Source organism: Leucoraja erinacea, chromosome 17 (genome assembly GCF_028641065.1).
Source record: "Leucoraja erinacea ecotype New England chromosome 17, Leri_hhj_1, whole genome shotgun sequence".
In the NCBI taxonomy this organism is placed as follows: domain Eukaryota; kingdom Metazoa; phylum Chordata; class Chondrichthyes; order Rajiformes; family Rajidae; genus Leucoraja; species Leucoraja erinaceus.
The window spans coordinates 41,057,573-41,076,935 of NC_073393.1; the positions used below are offsets into that span (position 1 = coordinate 41,057,573).

The 19,363-nt window shown below is 41.5% G+C and overlaps 1 protein-coding gene across 4 annotated transcripts in view; it reads right to left on the reverse strand.

Moving 5' to 3' along the window:
• Positions 1-2,235: 2,235 nt before the first annotated feature.
• Positions 2,236-19,363, reverse strand: part of zfpm1 (zinc finger protein, FOG family member 1) — a 260,492-nt gene continuing 243,364 nt past the window's right edge. Inside the window, exons 8-10 of one of the 4 annotated variants that reach the window (XM_055649045.1) lie at positions 14,555-14,650; positions 8,006-8,149; positions 2,236-7,346 (exon numbers count right to left, since the gene is read on the reverse strand). In XM_055649045.1, the coding sequence (XP_055505020.1) occupies positions 4,843-7,346; positions 8,006-8,149; positions 14,555-14,650 (2,744 nt within the window). In that variant the 3' untranslated portion in view covers positions 2,236-4,842. The remainder of the gene's footprint in view (positions 7,347-8,005; positions 8,150-14,554; positions 14,651-19,363) is intronic. The other 3 variants (XM_055649046.1, XM_055649047.1, XM_055649048.1) reach the window with 3 other exon arrangements.

Genomic DNA, 19,363 nt, shown 5'->3' on the forward strand with positions numbered 1-19,363 from the left:
TTGAGGGTGTGCAGCGTTGGTTCACGAGGTTAATTCCTGGGATGGCAGGACTGTCATACATTGATAGATTGGAGCGGCTGGGCTTGTATACTGTGGAATTTAGAAGGATGAGAGGGGATCTTATTGAAACATATAAGATTAATAAGGATTTGGATACATTATAGGCAGGAAACATGTTCCTGATGTTGGTGGAGTCCAGAACCAGGGACCATAGTTTAAGAATAAGTGGTAAGCCATTTAGAACGGAGATGAGGAAAAACGTTTTCACACAGAGAGTTGTGTGTGTGGAATTCTCTGCCTCAGAAGGCAGTAGAGGCTGGTTCTCTGGATGCTTTAAAGAGAGAGTTAGATAGAGCTCTTAGGGATAGCGGAGTTGGGGTGATATGGGGAGAAGGCAGGAACGGGGTACTGATTGTGGATGATCAGCCACGATCACATTGAATGGAGGTGCTAGCTCGAGGGGCCGAATGGCCTACTCCTGCACCTATTGTCTATTGACTTGCAAATGAACTTTTTGGGAATCCTGACCCAGCATCTTTGCACTTCCAATTTCTGGATTATCTCCCCATTTAGAAAATAGTCTGCGCCTTTAATCCTACAACCAAAATGCATGACTCCACATTTTGCTACACTATATTTCATCTGCCACATCTCTGCCCACTCTTCCAAGTCCTTCTGCAGAGTCCCTGCTTCCTCTACACTACCTGCCCCTCCACCTATTTTCGTATCATCTGCACTGCCCACGTTGGGCCAAAGTCCCTCTAAACTACTCCTATCCATGTACATATCCAAATGTCTTTTAAATGTCGTTACAGTATCTGCCTCAACTACCTCCTCTGGCAGCTCATTCCATGTACCCAACACCCTCCGTGTACCAATTTATTTGCACATTCAAAATATCTGCAGCTTGGTAGGTTAATTCATCAAGTACATCGGCCACAGAAGGTGAGTGGTAGAATGTGGGGCAACTGAGATGGGGTTAGTGTCATATTTGTGTAGATGAGTGCATGGTGATTGTTGTGCTTTCAGTGGGCTGAAGTACCACTGGATGGATTTAAGAGAGAGTTAGATAGAGCTCTAGGGGCTAGTGGAATCAAGGGATATGGGGAGAAGACAGGCACGGGTTATTGATATGGGGACGATCAGCCATGATCACAATGAATGGCGGTGCTGGCTCAAAGGGCCGAATGGCCTCCTCCTGCACCTATTTTCTATGTTACCCGTTTAAGTGCTGCATGACTCCAAGTACCAGTAATTCACAACTAATTACCTGTATTTATCCGTAATGCTCTTTCTAAAAGAACTTCGGCACTTCTTCACGGGACCACTGTAAGGGGGGGGGGGGGGGGGGGGGGGGGGGGGAGAGAGAACAAGGGAGGACCTGGCATGGGATATTTTGTTGCCCCCCCTTTATGTATGCCCTTTGCATACTTTGGATATTCGAAACAAATCATTTCACTGTGACTATAAAGTATTCATTAATTCATTAGTTTCTTTGTAACTACTGACTACTTCTATTTCATAACATGCCTGTACATACAAAGTTATTTTCAAACATATAACATTTATGTACTGAAGGAATTCTGAGCCAAGGTTCAACAGAGGAGGATATCGAGGATGGACTATTATAGAACCACAGTTCAATTATTTGACTTTTAAACTGATGTCCCAATAAAATGTAACTTGCCCCATGTAGCAGTCAATTTTAATATACGCTAGGGAAACAAACAGTGAACGCATCTGGCAAATATACACAGTGTCACATGCATCGGTGTTTTCTGGAGATCACTTTTGAAAAGCAGCAATCCATTGGCAATGCTGGGTTCCATTCAGAATTGTGTTTTAAACCAAATATTTCAAAGTACTATTCCTTGCAGAAAAATACTTTGTTATTCCTTGTCTCCATCGTGTCCTCATTTAATATCCACATATGAAACCAATACCGTGCATAGTTTCTTGCAGATGTTATCGGTATGAATCATTTGGAAGCATTACTATGGTGTCATTTCACTTTTATCCAAAGTATATTGGCATAAACATACTTATGCTGTCCTATATGCGACCAATCATCATATAGGGTGTACTATGGAGAATTAATCCATGAAAATGCCTGGCTTTATTGACATTATGTAGCTGCAATGGTTTTACCTCATTAAAAAATGAAACTAATTACATTTTTGCAGATTCAGAGAAACACATGAAACCAAAGGACTCACACAGACAAGAGAGGCACTGTAGTGCTTCAAGATGTCCCATGGGACAATTTATTAGCATGCATAGCTCAAACTAGTGTGTAGTGGGTCAATTCCCAATTGGAAATTAAGAATGACATTCACTTTAACAGCATGATCAGTTTCAGACATTGTTAAATCACTGAAGGCAGCCTTCAACTGAGAGTTGAAAGGTATTGGTCACTATAGTAGGCAAATTCAGAGAGGTATAAAACTGGTGGATTGAAACATAAATATTCTGTAAATAGCTTCTAGACTACATCATTCAGCAGAATTTATACAATACAGTGCAGAAAGAGTAAAAATGGATTTATTAAACTGAACATCCATTAGCACTGCTTTGTAGAGAGAGTCCTTTGCCAAGGTTTATTCCACATGTCAGAGTAAACGCTCATCTACAATATAAATAAATTAACAGCACCTTCTGGAAAAGTAAAAAATCTTGTATTCCATAAAGTTGGAGAAAGACAGACATGCAACCAAAGCCTAGTTTTCCCAATTACATAGGAACAATCATGCAAACAACAAGAGTTTCAGAGACCGTGATCCGTTCGTGTAATTCAACTTCATTTAAATGTCATTGCCTTTATGTGTTTAATAAAATATATGCAGTCTACAAACTGTACAGTTACCAATTGAGTTTTATTGAATTTGGTGATGTAACATTCTTTATGATGAATAAAATCAGAATGATGTTTCAAAAATATACCACAAGAAACCTTCAATGCAGGTAATTGCAGGTAACAGTCTACAAATGTGATATTTGCTCAGTAACATATTTCGACTGGGAGTAGAGCAACGCTGTATGTTTCGTCCAAGTGCCAGTACTGCCTGTCACTCTCATTCGGTACAGAAACAACATTCATGGGGCAGAAAGATGTTGGGGTGGAGAAAAAGAGGGAAGAGCTCAACAGAAGAATTCAAGGTTCAAAGCCCTGGCTGGCAAGGTGCGTTAAGTTGAAAAGCTTCATTCTGAGCTCAATTTTCAATGGCATTTGTTCAAATGGAACTGGTACGGTCAGATTGATAGCGATCTCTTGCTCCTTTTATATTGCTTTTCTCCGACCCAAATTTAAAACCATTAGGCCATTTTTATCTCGCATGAATGCCCTTGAACAAAGTGACTTGCTCCTCTCTTCTAACATTACACCTTTTAGATGAGTATCATTAAACGATAATAATGGTGAATATTATTCCCGAAAAACACCACATTGAAAAAGATTAGGAATCATTTACATTTAAGCACCAAGACACCATTTGATCCAATAAGCACATTTAATGTGCATTATGGCAATAAGCTATGTCTACAAATAATAAAATAAAAAAAACGAAAATAGAATTAACCTCAGGGAGATGCATTGGACTAGGAACACTGCCCAATGAAACAAATCATATTTTGTTACAGAAATTACTGGTTATTCAGAGTCCAGCTTTTGGTAAAACATTCTCAAAATTTAAAAAAATGCTTTTCAGTCTGCACTTTTTTTTTGAATTAGTGCTGGGTTTGCACACAAACCCTGATAATAAATACAACACTAATAAATAAAAATCAACGACATTTCTATAGTTGAACTGAATGTACTGAAACAAAGGCTAACAGGATTAGCATGCACTAAACAATGAACAAGATTATTAAATCTACACAAAAACTAGTTTTAAATTATTCTGTCCTCCACTAATTACTTTTCAATATTTCAGTAGTATTCAACTATCAGTTTTATGTGATAAATATTGTAAGAACATTTGAGGATACTTCTTTGGAATCACTGCCAATATTTTGTCTTCGAAATACTGAATTTGCAAGTTCTGTCCATTCCTTCAGAGCTATGCACATCTTTAAAATAAATTGCATTTTATAACCAATGCAGTTCGAAATTCATGGCCAGTGAACTATTTTTTAATGGCATTGGGGTTCAAGATTGAAAACAAAATGAAAATAAAAGACGCACTCTGTTAGTTACTCCTTCAGCAGAGGGAATTTTAATCATGATAATAAAGGATTTAACACAATCTTTTTTAGTGAAAAAATGGTGGGATATCTCAACTTTAACTTTTAGGACTTTCTTCCTAGTTTCAAAATCATCAGGCTATTCCCCCTAATTAGAAGACAAATTTGGATGCCAGATTGTCAGAAGTGATGAATCTTTGATATTTGTTTTATTTTATTAACTCACCCAAAGTTTGCAAATGGATATTTCGAAAAAGAAAACTGACGTAACTAAATTGGCCAAGAAGATTACTATGAAAAATGAAATAACGCACCTAGTAAACATACATGATTTAACATGATTTTTTTTTCTCAAGAGACATATATCAACCCAGGCTCGCAAAGATCAGGAGTATTTTGTTTCTGTATGCACTTTATCACCCAAGCATGAGGTTTATAAATGAATCCATTTTAAGGACAGTTTCAGGCAAAGCAAACCTTCCCCCCCTTGGTCATTTCCAACAAGGCATAAAAAAATGGAATTTGGTTAACCTTTGAACAATGTTGTGTTTTCATGATTGTCTTTAAACTGTACAGCAAGATGCACAAAGATATTGCGGTGCGAGATAAGTTGTGCCAAACACCACAGCAAACATTCAGGATATAGTTCACAGTCGTAAGAACTTATTTAACATGTTCTGCAGTATGAGAAGAACAGTAATACTTCTTGTGAGCTATAAAAGTTGAAAGGCTACTGAACTTGATGTTACATAAGCGACAGAATCTGTGGTTTCCATTCTGTACAGGGCTAGGGAGCGACATGGCTGTCTGAACAGATTTGTCAACATTATTGGGTGGGCTGAGGGATTTGAAGCCTAGATCCCTGGAGCTATCAGGCACTGGTGAGATTTTAAGAGCAACGTTAGGGGATGGCATTATTAAAGGTTTTGGCGAGATATTCTGCAAGGGAGACTCAACTGAAGACTGGGATGAAACAGATTCGCTTTGATCTTTGGCATTTGGGATATTCTTCTGTATTTGAGCGCCCGACTTCGGAGATAGGGCAGGAACTCTCAAGTTTTGAGGACTACTTTCAGAAATACTGTTTGTCATGGGTTTACCTTGTGGTAATACATCCTCCATTGTAACTTCCACTGTGTAGCCGGGTGAAAGTTGCTTGGTCAACGACAAATCATGAGCATTCTTAAAATGCTCAATAAGGTCTCCTTCAATTGTCCCAGTAAAGGGACAATATGGACAGATGATAGTATGAGTACGCTTAGCTGCTGAGAAGGTCTTAATATGAGAAGACTGCTGAGACCCAGCTGGCAAAGCATCTGGACTGCAGTGGTACCTTCCTGGTGAGTTGCTGGGAGTAATGGAGGCATGTACTAAGGTTGGACTCTCTGGAGTACACTTAGTGCTTATTTCTTTCTTCTTCAATTCCTCTGCTTGCAAGTGAGGATCGGAGATGTCCATCCTATTTTTCTTAGCTTTTACTGACGCAGGACTCTGCATTTTTACCCTGGCAAGATGGTCCACCTTATTGTGCTGAAGGGCAGTAGCAGAACAGTAATACTTCTTGTGAGTCAGATAGTTCTCCACACTGTTGAAACTAATTTTGCAGGAGGTGCACTCGTGATAGTCTGTGGAAAAACGCAAGGTGGGAAGTACAGGGGCAGCGGGTGTCGAAGGTTCTTCCTGAAAACGGGATTTTTTGCTGAGGTCAATTGGTCCATCAACATCAGAACTTGAACCTGGTGATGACGTCGAACTAGACTGAGTGGTTAACATATAACCTGTTGACAGGGAGAGAGAATCAGTTGACCTTGAAGAAACTGAGAGTGTCTCCTGTTTTATTTTCACAGTTTCCATATTGTTGGATGGCCCAGCATTTTGAACGGTGCCAGCTACAGGACTATGAGCGGGCGCTTCGCTTGGAGAGGGCGGTGGAAGTGACTGGTGGCCAGGAGCATGAATCTCATACAGCTTTCGACGTTTGCGAGTCCGCACCGTTTGCTGAAGGACTGCCACTTTCCCGCCATTTGGCCGGCGGAGCGGTGGGTCATGCCGTGAAGCACAATATAAACGTTTGTGCACAGCGTAGGTTTCATGGCGGGTAAACCTTATATTACAAGCCTCACACACCGTTTTTGAAGGGTCAAGATCAAAGTCTTCGCCAGAGTTGCTGGGACTTCGGCTGCCTTCACTAACCCTGCTCAGGCTTTCTCCTTCAGACGATGTATCCTTCAAAACACCGTCCTCAGTTTTGATTTCCGGAGCTTTATTCTCCACAGGCGGGATCCGCAAATCTCGTTCAGAGTCGGTCTGTGAGGAGGAGGAACCTGGCTGATTTTCCATCACTGAACTTGGACAATGGGATACTTGTTCAGTCCTGTTTACTGATGCAGAATCCTTGCTAGTCTCATCCACGGCTGGGTTATCTGCCTGCTGATGCCTGCTGGAACAATACAGCCGTTTGTGTACCAAGTAGTTGTTGATATTATTGAACGTAATGTCACATTCATAGCACGTCGCCCCCTTTTGAATCGGTGCTCCCGCATAAAGGATGGGATAGTTGTTAACCCCTTGCTTCAGCCTGCTATGGACCAGCTCAGACATTTTAGCTAGTATTTCTGAAGCTTGTGGAAATGAGGATGTTTCATGGCTGAACATGTATGGTATCAGAACAGTTCCCTCAGACAGAACCGAACCAGTCCCAGAATGGACAGGACTGGATGCTGGCGTTGGGCTTGAATGCTCTGACTTCACTTTTACCAGGAGGGTGCTCCTAGGTGACACACCACTGGAGGAGCAGTCAGGGCTGGGGTCTGTCTGACGTTCCACAGTCCTCTCAACATCAACGTCAGATTTCAAATTGAGAGGTTCCTCTTTGACTATCACCAGGACATTAATATCCTCAGGAATGTCCCTATTCAAAGAAGGGGACCCTCTGACATCCGTCTCCTTAGCTTCCTCCATGTTGCGCTGTAGCTCTTTGCCTTGGTGTATCTCCATGTGTTTGGCTAGCTCAGCAGAATTCTTTAGCTTTTCATCGCAATGACTGCATTGAAATGCATCTTGAATAACATGCAATGAAGTATGTTGCTGTAAGCTTGGTTCAGAATCCCCAATGTAATCACACTGGTTGCATTTCAAATTCAGGAATGGACTTGTGACTTTCACAGCTGCAATGAAGGAATCACAAGAATTTGTATTATATACATATATGTAGAAACATGTACCATTATTACAGTTTGTTTGAACTGTTGGACAGAATATCATAGTACCATTAATTCTACACAGCTGAAACCGTGAATGCGAACTTGATGTGTTTTTAAAACTGGTCTCAGCGTTTACAAATGGTTTACTTTACAATAGGAAACATGATTTTGCATCTATCTAATATTGAAATTATATAGAACACAACATAATATATAACAGCACAATAACATATGGACTAGGGCGGCATGTTGGCGCAGCGGTAGAGTTGCTGCCTTATAGCGCCAGAGCCCCGGGTTCGATCCTGATCACGGGCGCTGCCTGTCCAGAGTTTGTACGCTCTCCCTGTGACCTGCATGGGTTTTCCCTGGGTGCTCCGGTTTCCTCCCACACTCCAAAGACATACAGGTTTGTAGGTGAATTGGCTTGCTATAAGTGTAAATTGTCCCTAGTTTATGTAGGACAGTGTTAGTGTGCGGGGATCGCTGGTTGGCATGGACTCAATGGGCCGAAGGGCCTGTTTCTGCACTGTATCTCTAAACTAAACTAAACTAAACAGCAATGAAAACTTTGCCCATTTCACGCTAACATGATAATGGCAGAATTTAGGATGATTCTTGCTTACGTGTTAAAGGAAGGGCAGGAAGTCCTGTTCCTGGAGAGTGCGGCTCACTCTTTGAACCGGGCTGGCAAACCATATGGTTGGTAACGAGATGACTGTAAAGGATATCTCTCGTAGAAGAGACAAATCCACATCCATGACAAACACCTAAGGCAAACCACAACAGCTTCAGAAGTGTGTCCTTCGGAAACCAAGATCACCTTGATTACTTTTATACACAACAATTGATATTGTGCCTCACCTATAACATGTTAGAAACATAGAAATTAGGTGCAGGAGTAGGCCATTCGGCCCTTCGAGCCTGCACCGCCATTCAATATGATCATGGCTGATCATCCAACTCAGTATCCCGTCCCTGCCTTCTCTCCATACCCTCTGATCCCCTTGGTCACAAGGGCCACATCTAACTCCCTCGTTAGAACTGATATCTTTTAAAAAAACACTTTACCCATCTTTTATCATTGACAAGTTGTAGAAACATGACTGCCATTCTGTACCTAGATGCTGCTCTGCCAATCAAAGAAATTGTGACCAACCTCCGCACAAACTGAAGTACTGGCCTTTGGTGGCATTACACGACATATCCTGCCAACAGACTATTCCTTGTATTATACATCTGTGTCTCTTGTTTCAACCACGGTGGCACAGCGATAAAGTTGCTGCCTTACAGCGCCAGAGACCCAGGTTCGATTCTGACTACGGGTTATTTTTCTGTATGGAGCTTGTACGTTCTCCGCATGACCTGCGTGGGTTTTCTCCAGGTGCTCCCACACTCCAGAGATGTACAGGTTTGAAGGCTAATTGGCATGGTACAATTGTAAATTGTTCCTAATGTGTGGAGGATCGTGTAAATGTGTGCGGATCGCTGGTCGGCACGGACTCGGTGGGCCAAAGGGGCATCTTTCCACGCTGTATCTCTAAACTAAACCAAATAGTCACAGTCCATTTTCTCCTGGTTATTTGCTCTTCCATCAGTTCATGTTTGAAAATGCTCTCTTACGCAGAACCACCCCCATAGGACCTGGGCCAACCTTCCCAACATCCATGAATATTCCCAAATTCACCATGTTAACATCTTTCTTATAACAATTGGTTTAATTATATTCTTGTACAACACTTCCGAATAAAAACAAATGCTGGAAGCACTCAAGCAGTCATGCAGCATCTGCAGTAAGAAAAAATAGTTACGGATTTGAGTCAGGGATCCTTCCCGAGTACAGGGGACAGAGTGGAGGGTTGTCTGTTTTCACACAAGTTATAGGAGTAGCATTAGTCCATTCAGCCCATGTTTTGAAAGTAGAGCTGTCGGGAAGGCGTAAAGTGCAAGACAAGAGAGTATATGGAGTTAGTTTCAGACGGATGAGGTGATACAGAGCGTGATGCTGCCGGTTAGTAGACAATAGACAACAGGTGCGGGAGTAGAGGCCATTCGGCCCTTCGAGCCAGCACTGCCATTCAATGTGATCATAGCTGATCATCCACAATCAGTACTCCGTTCATAGAAACATAGAAAATAGGTGCAGGAGTAGGCCATTCGGCCCTTCGAGCCAGCACTGCCATTCAATATGATCATGGCTGATCATCCAACTCAGTATCCCGTACCTGCCTTCTCTCCATACCCCCTGATCCTTTTAGCCCCAAGGGCCACATCTAACTCCCTCTTAAATATAGCCAATGAACTGGCCTCAACTACCTTCTGTGGCAGAGAATTCCACAGATTCACCACTCTCCGTGTAAAAAATGATTTTCTCATCTCATCCTAAAAGACTTCCCTCTTATCCTTCAACTGTGACCCCCTAGTTCTGGACTTCCCCAACATTGGGAATAATCTTCCTGCATCTAGCCTGTGCAACCGCTTAAGAATTTTGTAAGTTTTTATAAGATCCCCCCTCAGTCTTCTAAATTGAAGGTTCCTGCCTTCTCCCCATATCTCCTGACTCTGCTATCTTTAAGAGCCCTATCTAGTTCTCTCTTGAAAACATCCAGAAAACCTGCCTCCACTACACTACCTTCTGAGGCAGAGAATTCCACAGACTCACCACTCTCTGAGAGTAAAAGTGTTTCCTCGTCTCCGTTCTAAATGGTTTACTCCTTATTCTTAAACTGTGGCCCCTGGTTCTCGGTAGAAACCGAGTGAGAACGTGACATTGAGGGAGCAGCTCTGGTGCAGATCCAGACAGGGTGGGCTAACTGCTCCCCACCTGTACTCTAACTATCATTCCCCTGACATTAAACAACGACATTGTTAACCTTCCTGATATTCCTGTGACGGCACAGTAATTGTGTGCTAATGTGGCACATAGATCCCTCTGCATCTCAAAGCTGTATTATCTATTACACCTTTAGATTATATTCTTCTTTTCTAGTTTTCCTATTAAATGCCAACTTCCCATTTTTCCTCATGGTATTAAATTTCCCAATCTTTTTCCTTTCAATTCGCCTTTTGTTGCCTCCTTATGTTCTCGTCACAACTTATTCTTGAATGTATCTTTGTGTCATTAACAAATTTAACAACCATTTAATACATTCATCCCCGTAATCAAAATAGAATGTAAAACATTGAGACCAACACATCGATACCTGTGCTATGTCACTTGAAACATCTTCCCAAGCAGAAAAAGACTCATTTATATCTATTTTGTTACATGTTAACCAGTCAATGCTCGTCCCACAATTCATTATCTCCTACATCAAGACATGAGAGGTAGCTTTGAGGTGCCATTTTCTTAAATGCCTTCTGGAAATCTATGTATGGGACATCCAGCAATTTATTTTATCCATAGGTACTTCTTCTAAATATATTGGCTGTGTGATTTTTGAAAGGTTATTGAAGGGATCCATGCATAATATTGTCCAAAGAACACTTAAAAATAGGCTAAACCAAGTATGAGTCACACCCTGACCACTCTCTCACCTCCCCTCTCCCATGGGGCAAAAGGTATAGAAGTGTGAAATTGCACACCTCCAGATTCAGGGGCAGTTTCTTCCCAGCTGTTATCAGGCAACTGAAATATCCTACCACAACTAGAGAGCAGTCTCGAACTATTATCTACCTCTTTGGAGTCCCTCAGACTATCTTTGATCGGACGTTACTGGCTAAATCTTGCACTGAACGTTATTCATGTTATTCCCTTTATCATGTACCTGTATACTGTGAATGGCTCAATTGTAATCATGTATTGTCTTTACGCTGACTGGTTAGCGTGCACCAAAAGCTTTTCACTGTTCCTGTACATGTGACTATAAAATTCAAACTCAGTTGCATCAAGAATACAGTTTGCACAACATTTTCAATGCCACATTGAAGCTTACAATGTAATGCTTTCAAAACATTAACTTGAGGCTAAAGCAGCTATGTTGCCTCTGAGATTGAAGATTGTGGGCTTAAAACTCAAGCACAAATCTAAGCATACATTGGAACACCAGATGAGTGTTGCTGTATTGTCAAAAGTGGTTTACCCCATGACAAAACCTCTTCAACTGACTTGAGAAAACGACTACATCAACAAAAGTAAACGTGTTCATCTCTTGATTAAAATCCAAATTAAAACAAAGACACACGTGACTTGTTTACTGATTTTAACATTTGCTACCATGCTTACTAAAATAATCTGATTATGCCTACATTTACCAAAAATTAATCAAATTGTTGCAAATGAGTTCATAAAGAGATGAATGGGTGCTTTATAAATAACTTTGTTCCACCTTTATATAATCATGCTGTATTGTCACCTTGTTGAACAATTGAGAGATGGGGATTAGCTCCCTTTTGCTGAATGAAACAGCTAAGCAGGACAAGCAACACACTTGTGGAACATAACAGATTATGAGGAAAGAATGTATTGCACTAAGGGACTACCTCAACATAACTGGAAAAGCATTTAGTTATTTCATAAACTTTTAAAGTGACACTCAATTTCAAATTTAAATTCAGGTGGCGACTTCAAACTTCAATAAACAACTGTGGTATATTTTTACAAACCTGTCTCAAAGCGTATTCTAGGTTACTAAATTAAACGGCATAGCTAGTAGACGTTAGACTGACTCTATCTAGTACTTGCATGAATGATCAATTTAAACCCCTAACTGTTTACTTTGGGTTGGTCTAAATCAGTACTAAGAATATAATAGAAATCAAGATAGCTGCACAGAGGATTTTTTGCTTGAGTAATCTGGTGACCAACACAATTTATATAATATGTTTACTGTTACTGATTTACTTGCATCCCTGTGCTTCCCAAGCAATATATTATCCAGAGAAACACATTAAAAGACCATTCTTATTTGCCTTTCATTTGTACAACCTTTAATAAAAACAAATGTAAACATTGGAATTGATGGAAAAAGAAGTGGTCATTTTAGATATATTTCAATTTATTCACCAAACAAAAATAGAATTAATACTAATTAATGTTATTTTGAACTAACTGATTCAGATAGAGATATATTCTATACTATGTAAAAATAAGCACCATCGGAATAATGGCTTTCAAGAAAACTGGACATGAACCCAAGTGTAAATATAAGACCATAACATTGTAAATTTAGCTGAGCGGGAGGTGTGGCTATGGGGTTCACTGGATTAAATCATTCTCTTGCCTCTAAATTAGAATATCTATTTTTTGACCTCAAGGCTGCCTAATACATAGATGGCAGCTCTAAACCAGAAGGCAGGGAAAAATTCTGATTCCTAGCCGAATCATCACACTGAACAAAGTATTACTATCCTAAGTTCTCGGAGATGAATTAGGCCATTCGGCACATCGAGTCTACTCCGCCATTCAATCATGGCTGATCTATCTATTCCTCTCAACCCCATTCTCCTGCCTTCTCTCCATAATGCCCGACACCCTTACTAATCAAGAATCTGTCAATCTCTGCCTTAAAAATATCCACTGACCTGGCCTCCACAGACATTAGACCTATGGTAATGAATTCCACAGATTCACCGCCCTCTGACAAAATAAATTCTTCCTCGTCTTCTTTGTAAAGGTACATCCTTTTATTCTGCATCTACGGCTTCTGGTCCTAGACTCTCCCGCTAGTAGAAGCATCCTCTCCACATTCACTCTATCCAAACCTTTCACAATTCAGTGAGTTTCAATCAGGTCCCACCTCATTGTTCTAAACTCCAGCGATTCCAGGTCCAATGCCTTCAAACACACTTCATATGTTAACGCAATCATTCCTGGGACCATTCTCATAAACCTCCTCTGAACCCTCTCCAAAGCCAGCACATCCTTCCTCAGATATGGGGCCCAAAACTGCTGACAATACACCAAATGCGACCAGCACCTTCTAACGCCTCAGCATTACATACCTGTTTTTGTATTCTACCCCTCTCAAAATAAATACTAGCATTGCATTCGCCTTCCTTACTATCGATTTGACTTGCAAATCAACATTTTGGGAATCCTGCACCAGCACTCCCAAGTCCCTCTGCAACTCCGATTTCTGAATTCTCTCCACATTTAGAAAATATAGTCTACGCCTTTATTCCTACAACCAAAATGCATGACTCCACACTTTGCCAGGCTACATTCCATCTGCCACTTCTCAGCCCACTCTCCCAACCTGTCCAAGTCCTTCGGCAGAGTCCCTGCTTTCTCTACACTACCTGCCCCTCCACCTATCCTTGTATGATGTGCAAATCTGGCCACAAAGCCTTCAATTCCCTCATCGAAAATCATTGTAAACCACCATCCGCTGACTCTCCTTTGTCTATCCTGTTATTTACTTCCTCAAAGAATTCCAACAGGTTTGTTAGGCAAGATCTCCCTTTCACAAAACCATGCTGACTTTGGCCTATTTTATCGTGTGCTTCTCAGTACTCAGAAACCTCATCCGTTATAATGGACTCTAAAATTTTACCAACCACTGAAGTCAGGCTAACTGGTCTATAGTTTCCACTCTTCTGCCTCACCCCCTTCTTGCACAGCGGAGTAATATTTGCAATTCTCCGATCCTCTGGAACCACCCCTGATCCCTGACAGATCACAACTAATGCCACCGCAATCTCTAAAGCCACCCCTTTCAGAACCCTGGGGTACAGTCCATCCCGTCCAGGTGACTTGACCACCTTCATGCCTTTCAGCTTCATCTGATTGAAAAGCTATACAATCTGAAATATACAATGCATCCACTCCCTGGATGCTCGGCAAAACATTCTCAGGCATGATTAAAAAAAAGTTCATAGTCAGACCATACCACACGCTATCCTTGTGTTATTTTGCAGCTGAAAGATGGAGAATATTAACTTGAAATTTCAAGTGAACAAGCACTTTAAGGCTTAAAGTCTATGGAACAAGTGCCAGTAAATGGGGGTAGGTAGAGATGAGTACTTTGATGGCTGGCATTGAACATATTAGGCCAAAGGCCTGTTTCCTGTGCTGTATGCATATCAATATTTGACATTTTGATGTGACCTTATACCATGCTGTTGGTTACATACTTGGCTACATTGCAAGGACACAAGAGAACGTGCTACTTTACATGTGCTGAGTTTAAAGTTAACATTACTTGCAGACTCTTTGAGGTTAAAGAGTAAATTACCATTCAGGGTGTCCGTGTGCACTTTCAGATGTCGTTCACAGTTTGCCTTTGTTGTAAATGCAGACAGACAGATTAGACATACAAACGGTCTTTCACCTGAGCAATAAGAGAACATAGATCAGTCTGAAAACCAAAAGCAATAAAAAGACTGAAAGGAGTCACTTTAAAGAAAAGTGAGTATGAAATTATGTGATTCTCATTTCTGCATTTTTTACCTTTTTGTTTAATAATATTGCAAATAGACAGTGTTCAAACACAATGTCTACTTAATTAAATTCAATCCGAATTGATGCAGCGACCAGCAAGCTGTGCAAATTAATTATATGGCAATTTGAATTATTTTGCTTTATTTCAGCACAATGCAAATAGGTCATCTCTCCCCAGCTCCCCATGGCACAGCACTGCACTGCAACCAGGCCTACAGCCCACAAGACGATACGACACAAAATGCCGTAGTCTCAGCGGGTCAGGCAGCATCACTGGAGAGAAGGAATGGGTGACATTTTGAGTCGAGACCCTTCGTCAGAACACAAGATCTGTGTCAAATATGATGCCAACTAAACCAATCTCATCTGCCTGCATATGATCCATATTCCTCCATTCCCTTCATATCCATGTACCTACCTAAAAAATACTTAATGCAACTAAATGTTCAGCCCCATCACCACCCATGGCAGCATTGTCCAGGAATCCCCCACCCACTGTGTAAAACATTTGCCCCACACATCTCCTTCAAACTTTTCCCTTCTTTAAAGCTTAATGCCCCTGTCCCACTTAGGAAACCTGAACGGAAACCTCTGGAGACTTTGCGCCCCACCCAAGGTTTCTGTGCGGTTCCCGGAGGTTGCAGGTGGTTCCCGGAGGTTGCAGGTAGCTTCCTATAATGGGGCGACCAGAACTGCATGCAATAGTCCGAAATACATCGTAACCAAAGCTATATAGAGCTGCAGTATGACTTCCTGATTCTTATGTTCAATGTCCCGATCAATGAAGGCAAACATACCATATGCCTTCTTTACCACGCGATCTACTTGTGTTGCTAATTTCAGCAAGCTATGGATGGACCCCAAGATCCCTTTGTACATCAATACTGTTAAGGGTCTTGCCATCAACTACATACTTTCCCCTTACATTTGATCTTCCAAAGAGCACCTCAAACTTGCTTGGATGAAACTCCATCTGTCATTCCTCTGCTCATTTTGCAGCTGATCTATATTCCATAGTAAACTCACTGTCCACAACTCCAGCAATCTTGGTGTCATCTGCAAAAAGCAACAGAGGTTCCCAGCCAAAGACAGACACAAAAAGTTGGAGTAACTCAGTGGGACAGGCAACAGCTCTGGAGAGATGGAATGGGTGACGTTTCAGGTCGACAAGGGTCTTCATCCAAAACGTCACCCATTCCCCCTCTCCAGAGATGCTGAGTTACCTGCCATCACTTTTCTTTGAGTAGGTTTTTGAGTAGGTTCTGAAGCCACATGCTGTGGAGAAAATGTTAATCGGAACCTGAGGGACAATTTTGTCCCCACATGGATGGCGGTAGGTATATGGAATAAGCTGCCAAGGAAAGTAATTGAAAGGGATAGAATAACAACATGTACAGGTACATGGAGGGGACATATTGAAGGATATGGGCCCTTAGAATGGCCACTTTGATCAGCATCGATGTATTGGTCTGAATGACCTGTTTCGATGCTGCCTGACTCTATGGCGAGCCAGTTATCTGTGCCAACCCAAGTCAATGGATATTTTCAAGGCAGAGATAGATAGATTCTTGATTAGTGGTGTCAGGGGTTATGGGGAGGAAGCAGGAGAATGGGGTTAGGAGGAAGAGATAGATCAGCCATGATTGAATGGTGTAGACTTGAAAGGCCAAATGGCCTAATTCTGCTCCTATCACTTATGACCTTATGATGTGTGATATGAAGAAAGACTGGATAGACTCGGCTTGTACACGCTAGAATTTAGAAGATCGAGGGGGGATCTTATAGAAACTTACAAAATTCTTAAGGGGTTGGACCCGCTAGATGCAGGAAGATTATTCCCGATGTTGGGGAAGTCCAGAACAAGCGGTCACAGTTTAAGGATAAGAGGGAAGTCTTTTAGGACCGAGATGAAAAAATCATTTTTTACACAGAGAGTGGTGAATCTATGGAATTCTCTGCCACAGAAGATAGTCGAGGCCAGTTCATTGGCTCTATATTTAAGAGGGAGTTAGATCTGGCCCTTGTGGCTGAAGGGATCAGGGGGTATGGAGAGAAGGCAGGTATGGGATACTGATTTGGATGATCAGCCATGATCATATTGAATGGCGGTGCAGGCTCGAAAGGCCGAATGGCCTACTCCTGCACCTATTTTCTATGTTTCTATGTGTGCAATAGGTACAAGGGAAACTCAATTTCCTGTTGGTGCACAGTGGAGAACTATGATGATGATGTTCCCGAAGTGATAATTGATGGTCCTTGCTGGGACGTGCCTATTCGGGCCCTGTTCGCAATATTCTGCCCTCATTTTATAATCACAACAATTTAAGGACTAGACTGTGTCTCCCTAGTTTGTCCATATCATACAATCCTCCATTGTTACCTTTTATTCTTTCTGATGATGTCTGCCCACATGCTAATCCTAAACTGCTGTCATTGGTGTGTCATGTGCCCGGGAAAATACCTCAAATCTGTTCAAAGACGGCAAGAAATTGCAGCGAATTATGGATGCAGCCCAAACCAACCTCCCTTCCATTGATTCCATTTACACCTCACGCTGCCTCGGCAAAGCCAGCAGCATAATCAAGGACGAGTCACACCCTGGCCACTGCCTGTACTCCCCTCTCCCATTAGGCGAAAGGTACAGAAGTGTGAAAACGCACATCTCCAGATTCAGGGACAGTTTCTTCCCAGCTGTTATCAGGCAACTGAATCATCCTACCACAACCGGAGAACAGCCCTGAGGTACTTTCTACCTCATTGGTGATCCTTAGACTATCCTTGATTGGACTTTGCTGGCTTTACCTTGCACTAAACGTTATTCCCTTATCATGTATCTATACCATAACCATATAACAATTACAGCACCGAAACAGGCCATCTCGGCCCTTCAAGTCCTTGCTGAACACTTATTTTCCATTAGTCCCATCTACCTGCACTCAGACCATAACCCTCCATTCCTTTCCCGTCCATATACTTATCCAATTTATTTTTAAATGATAAAATCGAACCTGCCACCACCACTTCCACTGGAAGCTCATTCCACACAGCTACCACTCTCTGAGTAAAGACGTTCCCCCTCATGTTACCCCTAAACTTCTGTCCCTTCATTCTCAAGTCATGTCCTCTTGTTTGAATCTTCCCTACTCTCAATGGGAAAAGCTTATCCACGTCAACTCTGTCTATCCCTCTCATCATTTTAAAGACCTCTATCAAGTCCCCCCTTAACCTTCTGTGCTCCAAAGAATAAAAACCTAACTTGTTCAATCTTTCTCTGTAACTTAGTAGCTGAAACCCAGGCAACATTCTAGTAAATCTCCTCTGTACTCTCTCTATTTTGTTGACATCCTTCTTATAATTAGGCGACCAAAATTGTACACCATACTCCAGAATTGGCCTCACAAATGCCTTGTACAATTTTAACATTACATCCTAACTTCTATACTCAATGCTCTGATTTATAAAGGCCAGCACACCAAAAGCTTTCTTTACCACCCTATCTACATGATTCCACTTTCAGGGAACTATGCACAGTATACACTGTAAATGGCTCGACTGTAATCATGTATTGTCTTTCTGCTTAAGAAGGAACTGCAGATGCTGGAAAATTGAAGGTAGACAAAAATGCTGGAGTAACTCAGCGGGTGAGGCAACATCAATGGAGCGAAGGAAATAGGCAACGTTTCGGGTCGAAGAAGGGTTTCGACTCGAAACGTTGCCTATTTCCTTTGCTCCATAGATGCTGCCTCACCCGCTGAGTTTCTCAGAATTTTTGTCTACCTTGTCTTTCTGCTGGCTGGATAGCACGCAACAAAAGCCTTTTCACTGTAGCTCGGTACACGTGACAATAAACTAAACTAAACTGAAATATTTCTCAAGATCTCTCATAGAAAATGATTGCAGCTGGACATAAAATGATACAGCATTAGTTTCCAAAATTTGAATATGATTCAACTTCCTGCCTCAAAATTAGGATTTCCTATCTAAACTGATCCCGTGGCATGCTTCAAAGGAAGTCAATGATGCGCACCTCAGAAATAAACACTTAATTTCTACCAAGAGAAATCTACAAGCATGAGATATCCATTCCTGCAGTTAGAGACATAATTAAAATACTTTTCAGAAATGTAAATGAAGATGAAAAAATTTAAATATATTAAGCCAAATTGTATACATGATTTATTTAATTTACAAGTATTAGATTGATACATTTTCGTCATAACATCCTGAGTCTGGAACCAGACTTTGACCAGATTGCTAATTTTTGCCATGACAAATAGCTACATTTGACCACCCAAAGTGCAACATCTTGCACTCGCACAAGTTAAATGTCATCGGCTATTTCTCTGCCCATCTCTGTAGCTGATCTATATCCTGCTGTACACTTTGCTCGGGCCTTCCTCTGAGTCGTGACCCTTGCAATCGTGGTGTCATTGTGTCAACCGTGGTGTCATAAGAGAGTGTCCGTTATAGCTGATTGTCCGCTATAAGGGATAAGGGAGTACCGACAAGGACACAAAAGTACTGGAGCAACTCAGCTGGCCAGGCATCATCTCTGGAGAACACGGATAGGTGATGTTTCGGGTTGAGACCCTTCCTCAGACTC